This window comes from Platalea leucorodia (assembly GCF_965183815.1).
Source record: "Platalea leucorodia genome assembly, chromosome: 2".
Taxonomy (NCBI): Eukaryota; Metazoa; Chordata; class Aves; order Pelecaniformes; family Threskiornithidae; genus Platalea; species Platalea leucorodia.
The window spans coordinates 65600009-65619003 of NC_138824.1; the positions used below are offsets into that span (position 1 = coordinate 65600009).

Consider the following 18995-nt stretch of genomic DNA (forward strand, 5'->3'; position numbering starts at 1 on the left):
ACCCTGGAAGGAGTGATTGCGGAGTTGGCGTTGGCCCATTCAGGGCATACAGGCTGATGCTGCTGATCCCACTGCTCCCCATGCTGCCAGAACTCTGGGCAGACTGAGCACTGCGGTCTTGGTAATTCAATGGAAGGCTTTGAGGCCTGGCATAGTAATAAGGGGTTGAGTGAGCATCCCGTGGCAACGCCTGAGCAAAAAGTGTGGCATAACTGGATACCTGAAAAAGGAGAGAATTTGGAAAAGGAGGAATAAAAAGAAAAGATTTTTGAGTTGCTTCAAGTCATGTCTTTAGTTAACAGAAGTGTAATATTCAAGAATGCAAAAAATAACTGAAGACCATGTTTATGCAAAGAAAAATTTGTTGTTACAATTATAATGACAAAAAAGCAAGTCCCTTACAGTGAGCAGAAGTACTTTTAGCAATATAGCTTATTTTTGCATGCCAATTGTCATTAGCAATAGCTGCAAAAAGCACTTTGGTGCCAGCAGAGCTGCAACCAAAGGAGGAATTTTGCTCTCCCTACTCCATTTCAAACTCATTAGCACGTGAGCAGACATTACACCACCAAGCAGAAAGCAAACAAAATCACCCATCTAATAAAGTCACAACTTTAGCTACAAATGTTGGACAGCTCACATTTTTACATTTACTTAGTATAAAAAAATTACACAGAAAAAAATTGCAGATACTTGCGTCATGTGTGTTCTTCCTTTCAGCCTCACACAGAAACACCACAAACACAACCTGAGGTGTTGGTTAAGTCTGGATAGTGATTCTTAATGACATTTAGAACAAGTGACACACATTTATTGTTTCTCAGAAGTAACAAAGGTTTCCTCCCCTACCTTGTTAGACTGCTTACGTGGATCCTCACTAAGGCTAAGCAGGAGGTAGAGTATTGACCATTTGTTTTTCAAAATGCCCTTTAAAAAAAGATGAAGACAAACAGAAATGAGTGTTTTAACTCTTAATAATAATGGATTTTTTAAAATCATCCAGCCTACTAACATGTACCATATAAATCAATTTTCCACACAAGTAAAACCAACTCAGAGCCGTGCTCTTGATTAAACTGGGAATGTGCAGTGCAGCCTCTCTATTGCTAGTTTGATGAATTTTCTCCACTGTATTCAAACCACGAACTCTCACCTGCTCCGAGATCAGCAAGTACACTCAACTGAAAATTCATAGCTACTAAGAAAGAGGTTTATACAGAGTTGAACTTTTACCAGCATTCCCACACACTCTCACCATTTAAAACATCTCAGATGCGGATGCTACTCTAACCTAAAGGCGAAGAAGGAAAACTCTTGGTACAATTTTAAGCAAAGAACTGTCTTTTCTCCACTCTCCCCTTCACAGGGAGGCTTTAAAAGTTTGAGGGTTTCAATTTCTACTACTTTAAATGCCATTCAAGAGAGCTACCAAAATTTTCACAGCTTAAGACAGACACTGTTAACATGAAACTTGAGGAATATGCAATATAGTCTGGCGAACACACAAATAGACAGATACATACAGACTGTTTGAATAACGCTCTCAGCAGCTTTAGATCTCAGCAGAAAGCTTACCAGCAGAAGACAAAACAACGCTAAAGCCCAAGCTACAAATTGAACACTTTGAAGAGAACAGTTACGGCAAATATTAAAATGTTTTATTTTAAATACACATATGTTTCTAGATATGCTACTCTGTAGTTCTGTGACACTAACACTTGCACCTGAATTATCAGGGACATAGAACCTCATAATGGACATGAAGTAGTGGAGTAAACCAAAGAAACTCATACAAGTTCCTTCACAATATTGATCAGGCTATGGACTGGAATACTAAGCAATGTTGAATACAAAGGAAACTTTAGTCATACCAAGATTCAACAAAGATTCCATCCCTTATGAAGCAATGTAATTCAGTGCTATCAGATTGCAAAAAGCACTTTCAAGGTCACTTTGAAATTCTCTTTTTTAAACACATTTTCATTCTCACCTTTTTCTATTTTTCCTGTTTCTCTGCAAATTATGCATTTTGTGCATATATGTTACATGGTATAAGAAGCTTGGCCATAGAACATTTCTTTCTTCAGGACAGAGGCCACTAACCAAACCTACCAAAGCTCCATACTGTTATATAAGAGTAGAAGGAGACATTCTATATTATTATGTAGAGCAGAAGTCTATTATCTTCTCCTGTGATCTCAACAACAAGCAAAAAGTAGATGTATTGCATCTGTTGCAAATAACTAATCCAACAACTCATTAACAACTGGTGAAGAAGGAGCAGCAACATTACTGCTTCTTCTACTGCCCAAGACAGAATAACTCTAAGTGCCTCAAGAAGCATGGTTTGCTCAACTGGCAAGCTGCCACTAAAATAAGCACTGACCTCCTTTTCTCTTTAGAGTAATGGATGAAACAAAGTTAAAACAGATTCACACAAGCCTTTTTCTTTCTCCTAGTCGCTTTCAAGAGAACTGCTGGAGGAAGAAAAACCCTCATTGATTCAGAAAATGTATATTCCTTCTGAGCCCTTCTGTAAGCTCATGAGGAAAAGAAATGATTGTCCACCATTAGTAATAAACCTAACAGCAGATTGAATAATAATTGGTAGAATGAATTTTAAAGAAGGTAGTATTCAGATGATACCATTTCACATACACAAGATGCTAGCACAGAAAAAAAAAAAGCCAGAAGGTTAAAAGAACCTCAAACATTTGAGCAGGCAGCAAAATATGAGGAGATAGCTGATGTAAGCTTGTATTACATTCAGAAGAATAACCAAACCAGTATGAACACTGACAAGGTATTTTGTTTCAAAGTTAACAGCCATCATGCTCTGCAGCTAGAGTTGCTTGCCAAATGCAATGGTATGGCAACATAGTATGTAAGGTACAGAAACACGTTACAGAAAATCTGTATTAAAAGAGCAAGATCATAGAGTGTAATACATGCAAGAAGGGGCTGAAACCAATGGCTGAGGTCATCGGAACAGGTGTCTGCAAACCAGTGACACTTGCTTCACTGTACAAATCAATGCAAATAACATACAAAACCACAGGATAAGGAAAACAAAGAGTTACACAGTACCTTTAGCTCCAAGCACTAACAAACTAGTGAATAAGCTAAGTATTGATGAGAGGAGGGGCAGAACTGAGTTCTGACTAGTCATACTGTCCACAGAACCACTTTTTTTGTAATCTTAAAATCTTAGCATTATCCTGTAAAACTCAGCCATGATCTATATGTAAATTCATGAATAAAAAGCAGAAGAACAGAGAAAAACATTTCTCTTAAATACAAAGAGCAAAATAAGGACAAATTTTCTGTTATATAGAAAACATTGTCTTTTACATTAACTAATTTTTGTTGTCAAAAATCAGGTACGTGCAAATGACAACTGGGCATCTTATTTAATTACTGCCCACTATATTCTACCTTGCTAAATACTCGATTTTATGGAGAATCCAGAACAGATTAGCAGCAATCATTTTTCACCTACCTCAGCTAAACTTCCATCCTCACATCTTTTCCCCCTTTCACCTGATCCATCTTCCTGCGTCATGGACTTTCTATACACTAACATCTTTTGTCAGAGTATCAACATGCAGTATTCTTTGATTGACACTGGTGTTAGCAGAATCATCAAAGTCAGCAAACCCTTAACGTTCAATATTAAAGACCCAGAGCACTTAAAAATTCAGAAGCATGAGGACTGTTTAAACCCTAGATTAATAAAATCAATATACTTGCAAGGCATTGCTGTAAAATAAATGACAATCAGAAAAGTCATCAGTTTTACATATAAAAAAGATGAACACTTTTATTTTTACAGAATTCCTTCCTTCATATGAAGTGCCCCTTCATGTAACTCGATGCAAACTAAACAGGTATCCTTTATTCTCTTCTGATTTACAATTAAGTCCAAATTAATTTCTAATTAATAGCAAACAGCTCATAGTAAAAACAAAACAAAAGTAACTTGTAAACTTTTTCACAAAAATTACAAAATGGTTGAGGTTTGAAGGCACCTCTGAAGATCATCTAGTCCAACCCCTCTGCTCAAAGCAGGGTCATCTACAGCAGGTTGCTCATGACTGTGTTCAGTCAGGTTTTGACTGTCTCCAAGGATCGAGACTCCACAGCTTTCCCGGGAAACCTGTTCCAGTATTCAACCATCCTCTCAGTAATAATACTGTTAATGACCCAAGCACTCTCCAAAACAACTCCATAACGTCCGAAGGATGCATATTTGTGCTTTCAGTTTCTTTACTCTTTATACATTTATTATACTACCTGTGAACTGAGTTTTCTGTAGAGTTCTGAAAACAAAGCAGCATCTGCTTCCCTTCTTTGCCGCACAACTATTAAAAAAAACATATATAGATTAAAAAATTGAAAGAAGTTTAATAGTCATGTCTGAAATTGTGCATTTGTGGTAAATTGGAAAATGTACCCAAGAAAGCATAATGATGCTTAACTGTTTCACTCTACTTACTCATATCGTTTTGCCTGTTTTCATGTTATCTGCATTAGTGCCCTGAAAATTCTTGCATCAGGAGTGATGTAATGTAAGTACCTGTTTTTCTTAGAGCAATAAAAATACACACCTTCTAAATAAGTGCCCTTTTAAAGTCTAATCTACCATTCTGTGGGTTTAGGGAATCAAAACATAACTGAAAGCAGATATAGGTTAAAGAATGCTATAAAGCCCTTCACGAAACTAAGTGGAATTGTTCCTGTTTTAAGCAGTAAAAGCAAGAAACAAAAGTAGTAACGCTACTTGATCAAAGTCAAGCAGAATTCCAAGGTCACACAACTTTTATCTACTAAGAAAAATAACAGTCTCAATCACTGCCAGTTATATAACAGAAGTCTTTGCTCAGAGGAAAAACATCTCCAAGCTTTAAGATGTCTTCAGAAAAGCCATGCAACATCAGAAAGAGCCATGTTTTTAAAAAAAAAAAAAAAAAAAAAAAAAACAAAAACATCTGAAGAAATCTTAATAATAAAAAATTCACTGTTAAATGTTAGAAACATTAATTAGCATCAAAAGCCACTGCTAAATACATTTTGCCAAATAAGTCACTTTCTGCGCGGTAACTTTGAAATAAATGTAAAGTTAGAAGGATATATCCAGTTACTTGTTACATGATCACTAACATCAGCCTACAAGCTGAAGCTGGGGAGAAGGAAGATCAGGGAGATAGCCCTCTTCAAAACTCCTGGCAACAGGCTTAAAGAATATATGCTGTGCTGGCTAGCACTAGCCAAAGCATGTAGCAACTCATGCAGAAAGTGTATACTGTAGAACACAGTGTTTTGGAGATGCATCTAGAGAAATTCTGATGGGCTTATTTGCCTATCAGCAAGTCATGGAAGCTCTGTGTCAGCAAGAAATACACATGTACTTTAGAACAGTTACAACCACTGACTTCAGTTACCCTAACTCAATCTCCCTGACTGAACATTCAAAGTTCAAATACAAAGCTTTAATTTAATTAGCATACTTCAAGTAATTGTTTCTGGACATTCTACTGCAGAGCACATAATCTTCTGAAAGCAGTATTTGGCTTTTCAAGAAGAATGCATCACATCCCCATTGGATTCCCACAGTGCAAGACTTGACTCAGAGCAGCATAGAGCACAATGGAACGTAACTGCAACATAACTTACACTGTCACGGTCTAATGTTTTGGTTTTGAGAAGGTGGTTGCAGATAAACTTGTAGAGAAACTGAAGGCAAGAAATATCAGGTAAGTCACATAAACAATTCCATCAATTCCCAGGATGCTCATTCAGCAAGTTTCACACAGATGCTCATGAAGTTAATTGTGCCAAATGTAATATTTCTGAAGTGCACATCACAAAAAAAATCAGTCTTCTGAAAAGAACTATGAATTCACAAAGTCTGAGTACTATTAAAGTGAAAGGAGCGCAATATTAATTGTTCTTTATTTTCATAGTGGCTAAGATACAAAGTAAATGGCAGCAAGGGAAATCTAAGCTGAGCATTCAAAAAAAATCTAAGCTGTGAATATAAATAGCCACTCAGGAATACTAACTGGGGAATTAATGGAATTTCCATCATATTTTCAGGGGGTGAGCATTAATAACAGATTAGATAACTATCTGTGAGGCAGAGTTGTCCCATTTTCAGAGGAGTAAACTGGTCAGATATCTTCTTGAAGAGCTTCCATTCCTATTTCTAAGAAAGAAACAAAGATGCACTTACGTTCTTTCTTGATTTTCTCTGCTACAAGAAATTCATCCCGTTCAACGGTGGGAGCAAAGTTGCTTCCAATAACTCTGACTGCATACTGAAACTGCTGGGCTGCATCAGCTGAAAGAAAAAAGGCAAAGTCGCTCAGGTAAGCGGAATGTTAAAGTTCTATTAAAATAAATAAATAAAAAAGTTAGACATGAGATTGCATTGCTATGGCTGAATCTGGCATAAACGTACCTGGCTTAGGTCAGATAATGTTATACTATAATCCTTGGACACACTTCTAAACAGAGGGCAGTAAAGTCCAGTTTACCCATGAGCATATTATCAGTGCTATACTTGAAACACACTCACTCTGCAAAATAATTGCACTTAAATTTGTGAATAAGCCTTTCCTATGCTGTGCTGATGGAAGAGACACTTAGGCCTACCCGCTTATTAGAGAGCATTAGCACACTTCAACTGGCTCTGCCCTTCTCCACAGACTGAAATGCTGTGGGACTTGGCGCAGCGTCACACAATTCAGCTCGCACATAAGAACAATACAGCCACGTTCCCCAGGCACGCTCTCTCACCAGGCACCAAAACTGGGTTATCCTACATGTGGATCTTTACTCAGATATCCACAACAATGGTTTTACCAGTTTGCCATTGTCTTTAGTTTTTTTGGTTTGTTTTTAAACCAGTTTACATGGTTTCACCACTTAAGTTCAAAGCTAGCTCAGAGATACTGGCATCATATTCCAATGCATAATATAGATACTAATGGAGAAGTCACAAGCCAGTGACTTCCCTCCGCTGCTCCTTCATCATGCAATAATTCTCATTTTAATATTGTTGCTGAACAGCATTGTTTTAGTGCAAGAATCTCTGCTTTTTGGGAAGACTAGGAGTCTGGTAACACTGAGATAGGGCCAGCTCAGTATTAATGCCTCTACAGCGTAGTCACATTCCCATTTATTGACCTGAAAAATCAATCAAATTATAACCCTACAGACATGTCAAGTGCCCTTACAAAATGTCAAATAAATTTCTACTCCTCTTGAGGAATAACTGTAATAACATGAGGGGAAAGGTACATAAGAAAAAGTAAGTGTAAATGTGTGGCATCAGCTACTTGCATCCTTACACTTCCTGACTTCAGGAAAAAAAAAAATCATCTAAGCAATTCTGCCTATTAAGTCTGTTTTGTATATAACAATTTTGTGTGCAAGTGCATCAGACTTGTCATGTGTTTTATTTAGTCAGTTAAGCAGTCAACTTTCAGAAAAAATTGTAGAGTAATGCAGCAATGGTTCAGCCAAGGAAAAAGCAAGGATGCTGGCCTGGACAAATACGTACAAAAGGAACACAAAAATGGAATAGGATAAAGGTTCACTAGAAGCAGAGATATTTTAAGTGTTGAATCATTTCTTAAATTAACTAATATTGACAATTGAGAAAAATCACCTGGGAGATACTAGGAGTCAATTATTGATTAAATGCATGAAAATCTCCAGAAATTTATGGAAAGGAGAAATCTGAAATCAGAACGTGCTACTTGAATGCCCATTTTTTACTGTCTTGTGATATAAATGCCACCCACTGGTCCTAATCTACTAGAATACAACTGTAGACCAGCAAACATTAACCAGTGCACACAAAACAGTGCTTCATACCATTGGGGAAAAAGTCAGACAGAATCATTAATATTTAACAGTATTTGACAATACTGGACTACAAAATGGGCAAGCGTATCATTCTACTTTCAGGGAAGAAAATGTCAATATCCAGACTACAGTAAGGTCTCAAATCTGCATGACTTAAATGCCTCACAGAAAGAATAGTTCTACTGTGAGACTAAGCAACCTCTCATTTGCAATAAGGTCTAGAAAATACACATATAAAATAATTTGATAGTTCAACTATTGATAGCTTAAAGTGAACTAATGAACCAGGTGGGAAGAGTAAGTATGAGGAAGTGTTTCTGAGTAATTCTTAAATACAACACACATCATTACAGAACAACTCAAGATTTCCAAATGTATTCTGCAAGGCCAATTTAAGTCAAATATTGGCACTAAGTTATCCCAAACGACAGTAAGAATTTTGTTGTTCGTTAGTTCCTCAACTGTGTATCTAGCAGCAGTTAGGCAAGAGCTAGGCTTTTCTAGTCATTCTTATATATTTTTGGCATGTTGCTATAGTGACTCAACACAGGCTACAAATTAAAAATAAAATTGCTACAAGAGTTCCCGGTCAAGCATCTTGGATGAACCAAAGTTAGGAGAAGGATCAACGGTTGATACCAAAGTACTTTACCAGTTATGACATGTATCTAGATTAAATAATGAATTCCCTCACTGATTATCCACTAAAAACTATGAGAGAATGGATCTCCAGTAAACTAGTTCAATACAAGTTATAGAAAAATATAAAAAGAAGCAATTAAAAAAAACAAAACACGTATAGACATAGTCTTAAAGACCAAAATAAAACAACAAACACACAGACACACACACTTCAACCACAGCAAAGCCGTAAGAACTTCCCCCTACAGTTCCTCCTCGCTCATTAGATGCATTACCCTGGTTTTCTAAGGAAAATTATGTTCTGAAATTAACTTCTATGTCCACCTGCACCACCCTATCCCTTAGGGATTGCCCTTTAATTTTTCTTTTTTTAAATTAATTTGATAGAGGTCTCAGGGATATGGAGTTAAACAGCTTTCATAGGAACTGAGGACTGGTAGAACAAACATCCAAGCAGGTCTCCCTGGGGAAGAGATTGCAGCGAAAGCTCAGTGGTTAAGTATTCCCTCTTGTCTGCCTGCACAGAATGAGCAATATCAGGTGCTGCATCCTGCCCGGACCACAGCCAGCAAGCACGAAGAAACAAGAGACCTGGCGGATGAGGGAAGAGGGATTTCTGAAGAGAGCTACAGGCCATGAAAGTACAAGCTGGCAGTATTGCAGCTGAGGAATGCAGGAGGGTTACTGAAGAGAGGACTTGCGACACAAATCCACAGGAAATAACTTAACTTTACTAAATGAACTCGTTTCCTATACATTTATGATCTTGCGGTGTATCACAGTATGTTTATCTTGATAAGAGTGTTGAATAAGAAAATATGTAGTGGATTGTAAAAAAATAATTCTATGTCTGGACAATTGAGCATTATTCATTCAGCTGCTTCTGCTAACTTTTCAGTATATGCTATGATTTATACTGTGTTTATCAGCAAGCTTAATGCTTGGAAAAAAAATTAAAAATCAAAGCATTACATTTTATTTATTTACACTGAAGTGCAATGCACAGTTTTTCCATGTAAGCAATGCTGTATTTACTGTATTTATTCACTTTAAAAAAAAATCTTTGGTTTCTGAACAAAATGTTTCATATCAGTGCTTCAAAAAGATTTAAGTGCTATGTTTCCTCTCTGTTGTTCCCTGTGGTTTTGAGGGTTAGATTAAATTCAAGTGAACCAAGACCCACACAATAAGAAATCAAGTGGGTTTGCTGTCTCTAGTCACCTGATGAGATAATTACAAAACCCAGCAAAGACGTGTACAAAGTCTCTAGAGATTCTCTGGAATTTCATTTCTCCAGAAGAATGGACTCAGAAAGACAGCTATACATTACAAGTTTGGGTGGGGTTTTTTTGGTTGATGATGTTGGAATAGGGATTTACCTCAAAATAACAGAAGAAAACCAGGGACTTTGCCATTTGTGTGTTTTCCAATCTGCCTCTGACACTAGAGCTTTTAAAAGGCTACCTATGCTTCGAGTTCTGTGGTACAAGGCAATATTGATGGCAAGACTGAGAGACAAAGAAACACATGTGAAAGTTTCTGGACTTTAAGATTTAAACACAAGTCCTCAGTCTAATAAAAAACACAACAGATACATTATTAATAGTAAGTAGCAGGGTTTTTTTCCTGTAATGGGGAAGTTTTAAGAAAGATATATAACCTTCTATAATAACCTTCTGTTTCAACACCAACCATAGCAAGACTAGTTAAAGCACAGAAACTTAGGATAGTCTTTTCCATACTGCCCTAACAAGGCATCTGAGAGAGATCTCTAGTTGAAAGACTACAATTCCATCAAAAAATTCTGATTATTAAACCTGTTAGACTACTAACAATATGGAACAAAGTTATCTGCTCTTTACATATACTGATTTGCACTGGCAACTCAACAGCATCATAGCAAGACTGGTTTTATACTGTTTTATCCAGATTTTCATGTTTTATTCATATCAAGTTCAGCTTCTCTTTTACAAACTAAACTCCCTGCTGTGGGAGTTTCTTCAGCAGATTATTTCTTATAAGTCTGTAAAATAACTTCAGTACCTAAAGTGATTAAACATAACTTAATAGGGATATCTGTCAGTAAAATAAAAATTCACACAGTTTATAACTAATAGACACATTTAATTGCTTCCCTCCTCAAAGAACAGCCATTATGACAGCAGACGGGCTTAAAATGCACAGCTACGTATCTATGTATGTGTACATCCTCCTTCATCCAAGAGTGATGACGGCATGAATCTATTATGTAACAGCAAGCTCAATGTATCTGATGCATGCAATTGATGCAGCTGTTTTTGGGGTAAGGGGGGAAAACAACATTGATTATTACTTGTTTTCCAGAGTCTGATCAGAGCAGTGAATGCAGATAAAGACAGGCACTCTCCCGCAGACTACATCCCTTAAGTAATACACACATACACACACACACCCCTAATGACACTGGTTTAAACAAGGCCGGATTTTGCACCTGGGACACGGCAACCCTGGATGTACGTACAGACTGGGGAACGAGAGGCTGGAGAGCAGCCCCGTGGACAGGGATCTGGGGGTTCTGGTCGATGGCAAGTTGAACATGAGCCAACAGGGTGCCCTGGCAGCCAGGAGGGCCAGCCGTGTCCTGGGGTGCATCAAGCACTGTGTTGCCAGCCGGTCAAGGGAGGGGATTGTCCCACTCTGCACTGGTGCGCCCTCATCTTGAGCGCTGTGTGCAGTTTTGGGCGCCACCGTACAAAAAGGATACAAAGCTACTAAAGAGTGTCCAGAAGAGAGCCACGAAGATGGTGAAGGGTTTAAAGGGGAAGCTGTATGAGGAGTCGCTGAAGTCACTTGGTCTGTTCAGCCTGGAGAAGAGGAGACTGAGGGGAGACCTCATCCTGGTCTACAGCTTCCTCACAAGGGGAAGAGGAGGGGCAGGTGCTGATCTTTTCTCCCTGCTGACCAATGATAGGACCTGAGGGAACCCCAGGAAGATGTGCCCGGGGAGGCTTAGGTTGGACATTAGGAAAAGGTTCTTCACCCAGAGGGTGGTGGAGCACTGGAACAGACTCCCCCCAGGAGGCAGTCATGGCACCAAGCCTGACAATATTCAAGAAGCATTTGGACAACGCCCTCAGACATATGGTGTGAATTTTGGGGTTATCCTGTGCAGGGACAGGAGTTGGACTTGATGATCCTTGTGGGTCCCTCCCAACTCAGGACATATTGGTAAGTAGCCATGCAGCTGAACAAAGAAATAGCACTTGCAAAACACAAAAAAAACCCTAAAACGCTCTCCTTTGAGCACAGCAATCTATCAGTAATTCAAAGATCTATACTCCACCCAGCCATTTAAACTTTCCTATAAACAATGCAGTATTAAAACTGAACTACTTCAAAAGGCAGATAACAGCATTTTAAAGCTGCATAAAATACAAGTCTAGCACATGCAAAAAATACAGAAGCAATGCACAGGAAGAATTTGGTTGTAAAGAAAGCAAGGAGAAATAGGACAAAAAATAAAGTTTAAAGGAAAAGTTCAAGAGACAAAGAGACAATTGGCCAATATACTTCCCAGAGGCCAGTATTTCAGAGGAAATGCTGAAATTCAGCAAGTCTTTTGCTAACAAGAAGCTTCTAACATTACCTATGATTTTAGGAAGTGATCTGAAATTCACTTTACAGTCTTATACGTTTCTTTCAGCAAATCCGTTACAGGTCTATTGAAGTTTCCAGAGGAAAAACAAACATCCTGAAAACATAAGTACAAATCGAAACCATGTTTTCAAACATTGATGTGTCATGATTATGAGAAACCTTGTTGCCTGGAAAGAAGACATTTGGTTATTTCAATTTGTCTGTAAGCATAATTTCTAAACTGTAGGACAATTCTAAAGAAAGCTTATCTAAACCAAACAGTAATCACTTTCTTTCTTGAAAGACTTCAGAGATTAGCAAACTCTCTCCACTATCTCTTCTTCCAGTCAGCTGTCTGTCATCCCAGACAAGAGTTTTGCTTAAACGCAGATGCAAAATTATCATGAAACAACTACACTCTAAACTGTGTTCAATGCTCTGTGTGTGGCACTGACCAACTAACAACTATTGCTGCAACCTACTCAGATACAGATGCTGCCATCTAATATATGCTGAAGAAAAAAAGCCAAACTTCTTTCCTGTAACGAAGTGTTTGGTAAACACCTAATGTGCAACTGTTGCAAAACGAAGCCTGGAAGAAAAGCTGTAAAAATTCAGAACCTTCTCACATACTCTGTGAGCATATACTGAGTTTGTCAAGACAGTAATGCTGCTGAATCTTCTCTGTTTTAACTATATCAGAAGGTCTACATCAGTATGAATTATTAGTGGGGAAAAAAAGCAATTGCATTAATATGATGTCATATACCGATAAACTAAAATACTAGTCTAGAATGCCATTAGCTTTACTATTTTCATTTTTTAAGCATTGTAAGCAAAACCACTTGTTCCTCTAGAAAACATTGTGTTTGAGAAATGTAATTTTTGGATCAGCCCAGTTATGAAGTATTGCTAAAAAAAATAATATTGCATCAGTCTTATGCTTTAGTCAACTATCTTAAACTTCTCTGGTTTAAGTTCATTTCTTTCAGGAGGAAACATAACAGTAAAAACAAATTACAAAATGTAAACGTAAAAATATTCTGTTCATGCAAGTTTTCATTTGAAGCATTTTAAGTTTATTCTTAATTAACCATCTTTCCAGTCTCCACACTCCTCTTCTACAATGGAAAAAAACCAACAAACCCACACAATAAAACCCAAACCACACACGCTCCCATGCCTTTCCTTACTTAGAAGTTGTCCACAAACTTTGAAACGCTGCACAGGAAACATTAACTATTCTTTAATTCTGTTAATATCACTGGCTCTTGTTGTATTGTCAGTGAACAGATTTATTTGAGGAATGTCCCACGGGACTATCAGCAATTTGGTCACACAATCTTCTCAGAACTTTCCCCTCACTGTGAATTTTTGCCTAACTTGTCAACTTGAATTTGCTTCTGTTATTAGCATAGGTAAAAAACCCCCCACACCACCTTTTGAATGAACTCTATACTTTCCCCTAACCATGAAAATGTAAGATCTATTCCAATAGTTCAGAGCTTAAAATAAAAAAATAAAAATTAAAAAAAAAAACAAAAAACAAAACAAAACAAAAAAAAAAACAAACCACACACAACAATAACAAAACTCCCACTGAGATTACAGAGATGAAATTAAGGCCATATTACAGACTTCAGGTAGCAAACTGCTCTCTGAAGACTGAAATGCTACTTTCTAGAGCATGCGCACCTCCAGAAGCACTTTGGCACACAAAAATCTTTTTAGGATTCAAAACCAAACACATGTAGCTTGAATATTTACAGCAATACCATTTGATTCCATTGAAGGCACTAAGAGTTCTTACAACTGACAAGCTTGTACAGCAGTCTACAAAGTCTCTGACTAAGATTGCCAAGAGGTTTGTGAAAGACAGCTAAGAACAAGAAGCTTTTTGTCAGAAGGATTAAATTCACTGTCCAAAGAGAGGCATGCAACCCTGTGTAACTGCTGGAGTCTACAAATAAGGGGGGGGGCAGGAAGAAGTTACTGCACAGGCAGGCAAACTCTCAACAAGATCAGGTATTAGTGTAAAAGTGAGGTGGATAGCCTGGCGTGGTGGGGTGACCCTGGCTGGATGCCAGGTGCCCACCAAAGCCACTCTATCACTCCCCTCCTCAGCTGGGCAGGAGAGAGAAAATATAATGAAAGGCTCCTGGGGCAAGATACGGACAGGGAGAGATCACTCGGCAACTACGGTCACAGGCAAAACAGACTCGACTTGGGGAAATTAGTTTAATTTACTACCAATCAAATCAGAGTAAGGTAATGAGAAAATAAAAACTAAATCTTAAAACAGCTTTCCCCCACTGCTCCCTTCTTCCCAGGCTTAACTTTACTCCCAATTTCTCTACCGCCTTCCCCCCAGCGGTGCAGGGGGACAGGGAGTGGGGGCTGCAGTCAGTTCATCACACGTTGTCTCTGCCACTCCTTCCTCCGCAGGGGGAGGACCCCTCACACTCTTCCCCTGGTCCAGCATGGGGTCCCTCCCACGGGAGACAGTTCTCCACGAACTTCTCCAACGTGAGTCCTTCCCACGGGCTGCAGTTCTGCACGAACGGCTCCAGTGTGGGTCCCTTCCATGGGGTGCAGCCCTTCAGGAACTGACTGCTCCAGCATGGGTCCTCCGCGGGGTCACAAGCCCTGCCAGCAAACCTGCTCCAGCGTGGGCTCCTCTCTCCATGGGCCCACAGGTCCTGCCAGGAGCCTGCTCCAGCACGGGCTTCCCATGGGGTCACAGCCTCCTTCAGGCACCCACCTGCTCCAGCGTGGGGTCCTCCAGGGGCTGCAGGTGGACATCTGCTCCAGCGCGGGCTTCCCATGGGGTCACAGCCTCCTTCAGGCATCCACCTGCTCCAGCGTGGGGTCCTCCAGGGGCTGCAGGGGGACAGCCTGCCTCACCATGGGCTTCACCACGGGCTGCAGGGGAATCTCTGCTCCAGCACCTGGAGCACCTCCTCCTCTCCTTCTTCACTGACCTTGGTGTCTGCAGGGCTGTTCCTCTTATGTATTCTCACTCCTCTCTCCAGCTGCAGTTGCCTAGTTTGTTTGTTTGTTTGTTTTTTTCCCCCCCTTCTTAAATATGTTATCCCAGAGGCGCTACCACCATCGCTGATGGGCTTGGCCTTGGCCAGAGGCGGGTCCATCTTGGAGCCGGCTGGCGTTGGCTCTATCGGACATGGGGGAAGCTTCTAGCAGCTTCTCACAGAAGTCACCCCTGTAGCACCCCTGCTACCAAAACCTTGCCATGCAAACCCAATACACCTGGATAAACATAGAAAGATTGATAATGCAAAACTAGTACACTAGTTCTTGGACACTGTGAGGACATGAGGAAGAAAGAGGTCAGCAATGGCTCCAACTGCAGAGCGCAGAGATCCCCAACTAACTGCAGTGAGTGGCTGTGGACACATAGCACCATGGGAAGCTAGCTTTAAGCCCTTAGCTGAGAACTGGCTAAAGCACAGGAACAGAGAGCTTTCAAACCTTAGTCCTACAAAAAAAAAAGTTGAGGTAGATTTTTTTTTTTTTTTAATTTTAAATAGAGTTCTTCCACATAACTCAGCAGACCTTGTAATGAATTTCTCAGAAGCAGAGCTGTTTGCAAAAAACCAGTAACTAGGCCTATGCAGCTGACTGATTTTGGAAACTGAGCAAGCCATCTACTTAGTGGCTGCTCTCAAAAAAGTGGGAAAAGAGAGAGGATAGCTCCACCGCTAGGAGCCTCTGCAGTCACATTCCATCATAGCTCAAATTCACTTCAACATAAATCTTTAACAAGTGGGGAAGGTGGAGGCCTTCTAAGGCCACGACGGGCAGAAGCGAAAGAATCCCCAGCAGACCACAGGCTCCATCAGGTTTACGGAGGACTTCAGGCATGGGATCGCAGGATGTAAACATGGATGCAGAGTAAGACCACTCACTCCACATTAGCTGTAAGTGCACTATTATGATACAGACATCAACGGAATCCTTCAGCTCCTTCTGAAGCCATAGCTTCCTCACAAACATAATAAAACACAAGTGCTGAGAAGGAACATAGCCAAGTAGATCAAACCTTTCGAAGTACAAACTCAGGGAATGCACAGGCAGGAAGAACCACTAGATCATTGAATCTCAACTCCTTTCTATTACTTACGAATTACATTTCATGCAATTACTTCAGTACCTTGTATTTTACTAGAGCACTTATTCCAGGAGGGCATCAAAAGCTAGGATTTCAAGACATTCACAGTAGGATAACTATACAAATGGTTAAAGGTGGCTGTTTGTATCTAGCTTCAGCTTCTTGTTACTAATTTTTATGAGAAATTTCTCTAATGAATTTAAAAATCTCTTAAGGATCTAAGCTTTTTTCCCCCTAAACTCTAGGGAAATAACTGAACATTATAAATCACTTATCAAAGACTAAACTGACAACACTTGTAAAGTCTTCTTCAAAAAAGAGAACATGTATATACAAAGCAGCCTAACTTCATCAGTACACAAGGAGCAGGGAAGCTGCATGTAGACCGCTAACCACACATAAATGCCATACTTTAAACTTATCCTGTGCTGAAAGGAAATTAGAGTTACAAGTCTGAAAAACAGTGAGATGCTAAATAACTTGTCTGGGGGTTTTCCTATCACCTAGGGATACGTGCATCACACCTCAACACAGAGAATGCCATACACACCTTTCATGACCAGGATTTCTTCCACAAAGGCTTTTTGATTTTTCCGTCTCTATGAGCTTTATATCAATAGCTGAGTTGATGACAAACTAACACACATACTACAGCTGACTGCTTCAAGAGAAGTCTTACGTTAGAAAGGAGAGTCTTCGGTGCTAGAGTTCCTCGTAACACAAAAATAATGAGCAGGGTAAGGATGGGCTTCCTGTCTGCCACATGCATAAAAATAAGGGTGATAATAAATGTGGCAGATAACCCACACTCATTTTTTAAAGTTGTTACTTCAAAGAAATCCTCAGAGATAAGGCACAAGTGAACAGATGCAGTGGAATCACAGGTTGCACACAGCAGCTTACCGTGATTTTGGGAAAAATTTCCCCTTTCGTTAGTCACACACAGGCAAGAGAGATTTTAGTTACATGAGTAGAATCCCAGTGTACAGGAATAGGTAGAGCACTTATTTTAAAAAAAAATAACAAAACCCAGAGTTCTCTTCCATGTTTTTTACATGTACTGCTTTCAAATAAACTTATTACTCCAGTCAGAAGAGAGATGTGTAGAAACTATGATTTCAAAAAGATTAGATCCAAAGTCAGTAGAAGTGAGCCACCTCTCCTCAATACTCATACAGTGATTGATAAACGCAGAGTTTTCTGTTTCTATTCTAATGCTCTGTTTAAGTTTTATAAGTATCACAGACCTAGATAAGATACTCAATACCAAGAAACAAGCTTAGATTAAGTTTAGATCACAGCTCCTTTCAAATCTATGAAAAAGAGTCATGAAGAAAACAGAGGCCTCCACTACTCCAATAAAGCAAAAAAATTTATTTTCCAATTTTTTTTTTTTTTCCTTTTTGGAAGCAGACCTAGCACAATAATTTGAGATTTCTGGTAGCGAAAAGTTTGAAGTGCTCTTAAATAAGAACATGTACCAATTGTATTAGAAAAAAAATTTCAAATGTCAGAAGTGAGAAACAACTTTAAAAGCAGAGCTATAATAGCACCTTAGAATTGTAGGCTGATATGAAATACCCTTTAAAACACAATTAAACCAGTTGCTAAAAGAAACGTGTAGTTACATAAAAACACAGTATGTATTAAACCGTTTAGAAGCAAACATTGATTTGGGGGAGGTAGGAGAAGAGTAGCAACTTGCCACATCCTGATAAAATCTCACATCAGAAATTCTTGTCACAGAAATATTAGAGATTGACAATTCTGGAAATTGGAAATTTATGGCTTTGCAGAAGACCTAAACAGGCAATAGAGAGTGAAAGGATTTTGGAAAAACAAAACAAAAACCACGGCAATCAACAGCTTTAAGGATGTTTCTGTGAAGGGCTCCCTACTCAACATTTCAGTGAAAACAGGAAGATTCCGACTTCTTCCCAACTCTTCCAAGTTTCTCAGATGAATCACAGAACAGTTTGGGTTGGAAGGGACATTTAAAGGTCATCTAGTCCAACCCCCTGCCATGGGCAGGGACATCTTTCATCAGGTCAGGTTGCTCAAAGCCCCATCCAACCTGGCCTTGAACACTTCCAGGGATGGGGCATCCACAACTTCTCTGAACAACCTGTTCCAGTGTCTTGCCACCCTCCTTGTAAACAATTTTCTCCTTATGTCCAATCTAAACCCACCCTCTTTCAGTTTAAAACAGTTGCCCCTTATCCTGTCACTACATGCCTCAGTAAAAAGTCTCTCTCCATCTTTCTTACATGCCCCCTTTATATACTGAAAGGTCACAATAAGGTCTCCCTGGAGCCTTCTCTTCTCCAGGCTGAACAACCCCAACTCTCTCACCCTGTCTTCAGCAGGAGAGGTGTTCCAGCCCTCTCACCATTTTTGTGGCCCTCCTCTGGACCTGGTCCAACAGGGTCCATGGTCTGTCTTTGTACTGGAGGCCCCAGAGCTGGCATACAGTACTCCAGGTGGGGTCCCAAAAGGGGAACAGAGGGCCAGAATCACGTCCTCAACCTGCTGGCCACGCTTATTTTCATGCAGCCCAGGATATGATTGGCTTTCTAGGGCTGCAAGTGCACATGGGCGATAGGTTGTGTCCAATTTTTCATCCACCAGTACCCCCAAGTCCTTCTCCGCATGGCTGCTCTCGATCCCTTCATCCCCAGGGCGGTATTGATACCGGGGGTTGCCCTGACCCAGGTGCAGGACCTTGCACTCAGCCTTG

The 18995-nt window shown here is 39.6% G+C and overlaps 1 protein-coding gene across 2 annotated transcripts in view; it reads right to left on the reverse strand.

Moving 5' to 3' along the window:
- TUBGCP3 (tubulin gamma complex component 3) overlaps window positions 1–18995 on the reverse strand; it is a 60337-nt gene that overhangs the window by 40112 nt on the left and 1230 nt on the right. For both annotated transcript variants that reach the window (XM_082333550.1, XM_082333549.1), the window contains 4 exons: window positions 6233–6340; window positions 4294–4361; window positions 850–927; window positions 3–220 (listed from right to left, as the gene is read on the reverse strand). In XM_082333550.1, coding sequence (XP_082189676.1) covers window positions 3–220; window positions 850–927; window positions 4294–4361; window positions 6233–6340 — 472 coding nt within the window. The remainder of the gene's footprint in view (window positions 1–2; window positions 221–849; window positions 928–4293; window positions 4362–6232; window positions 6341–18995) is intronic.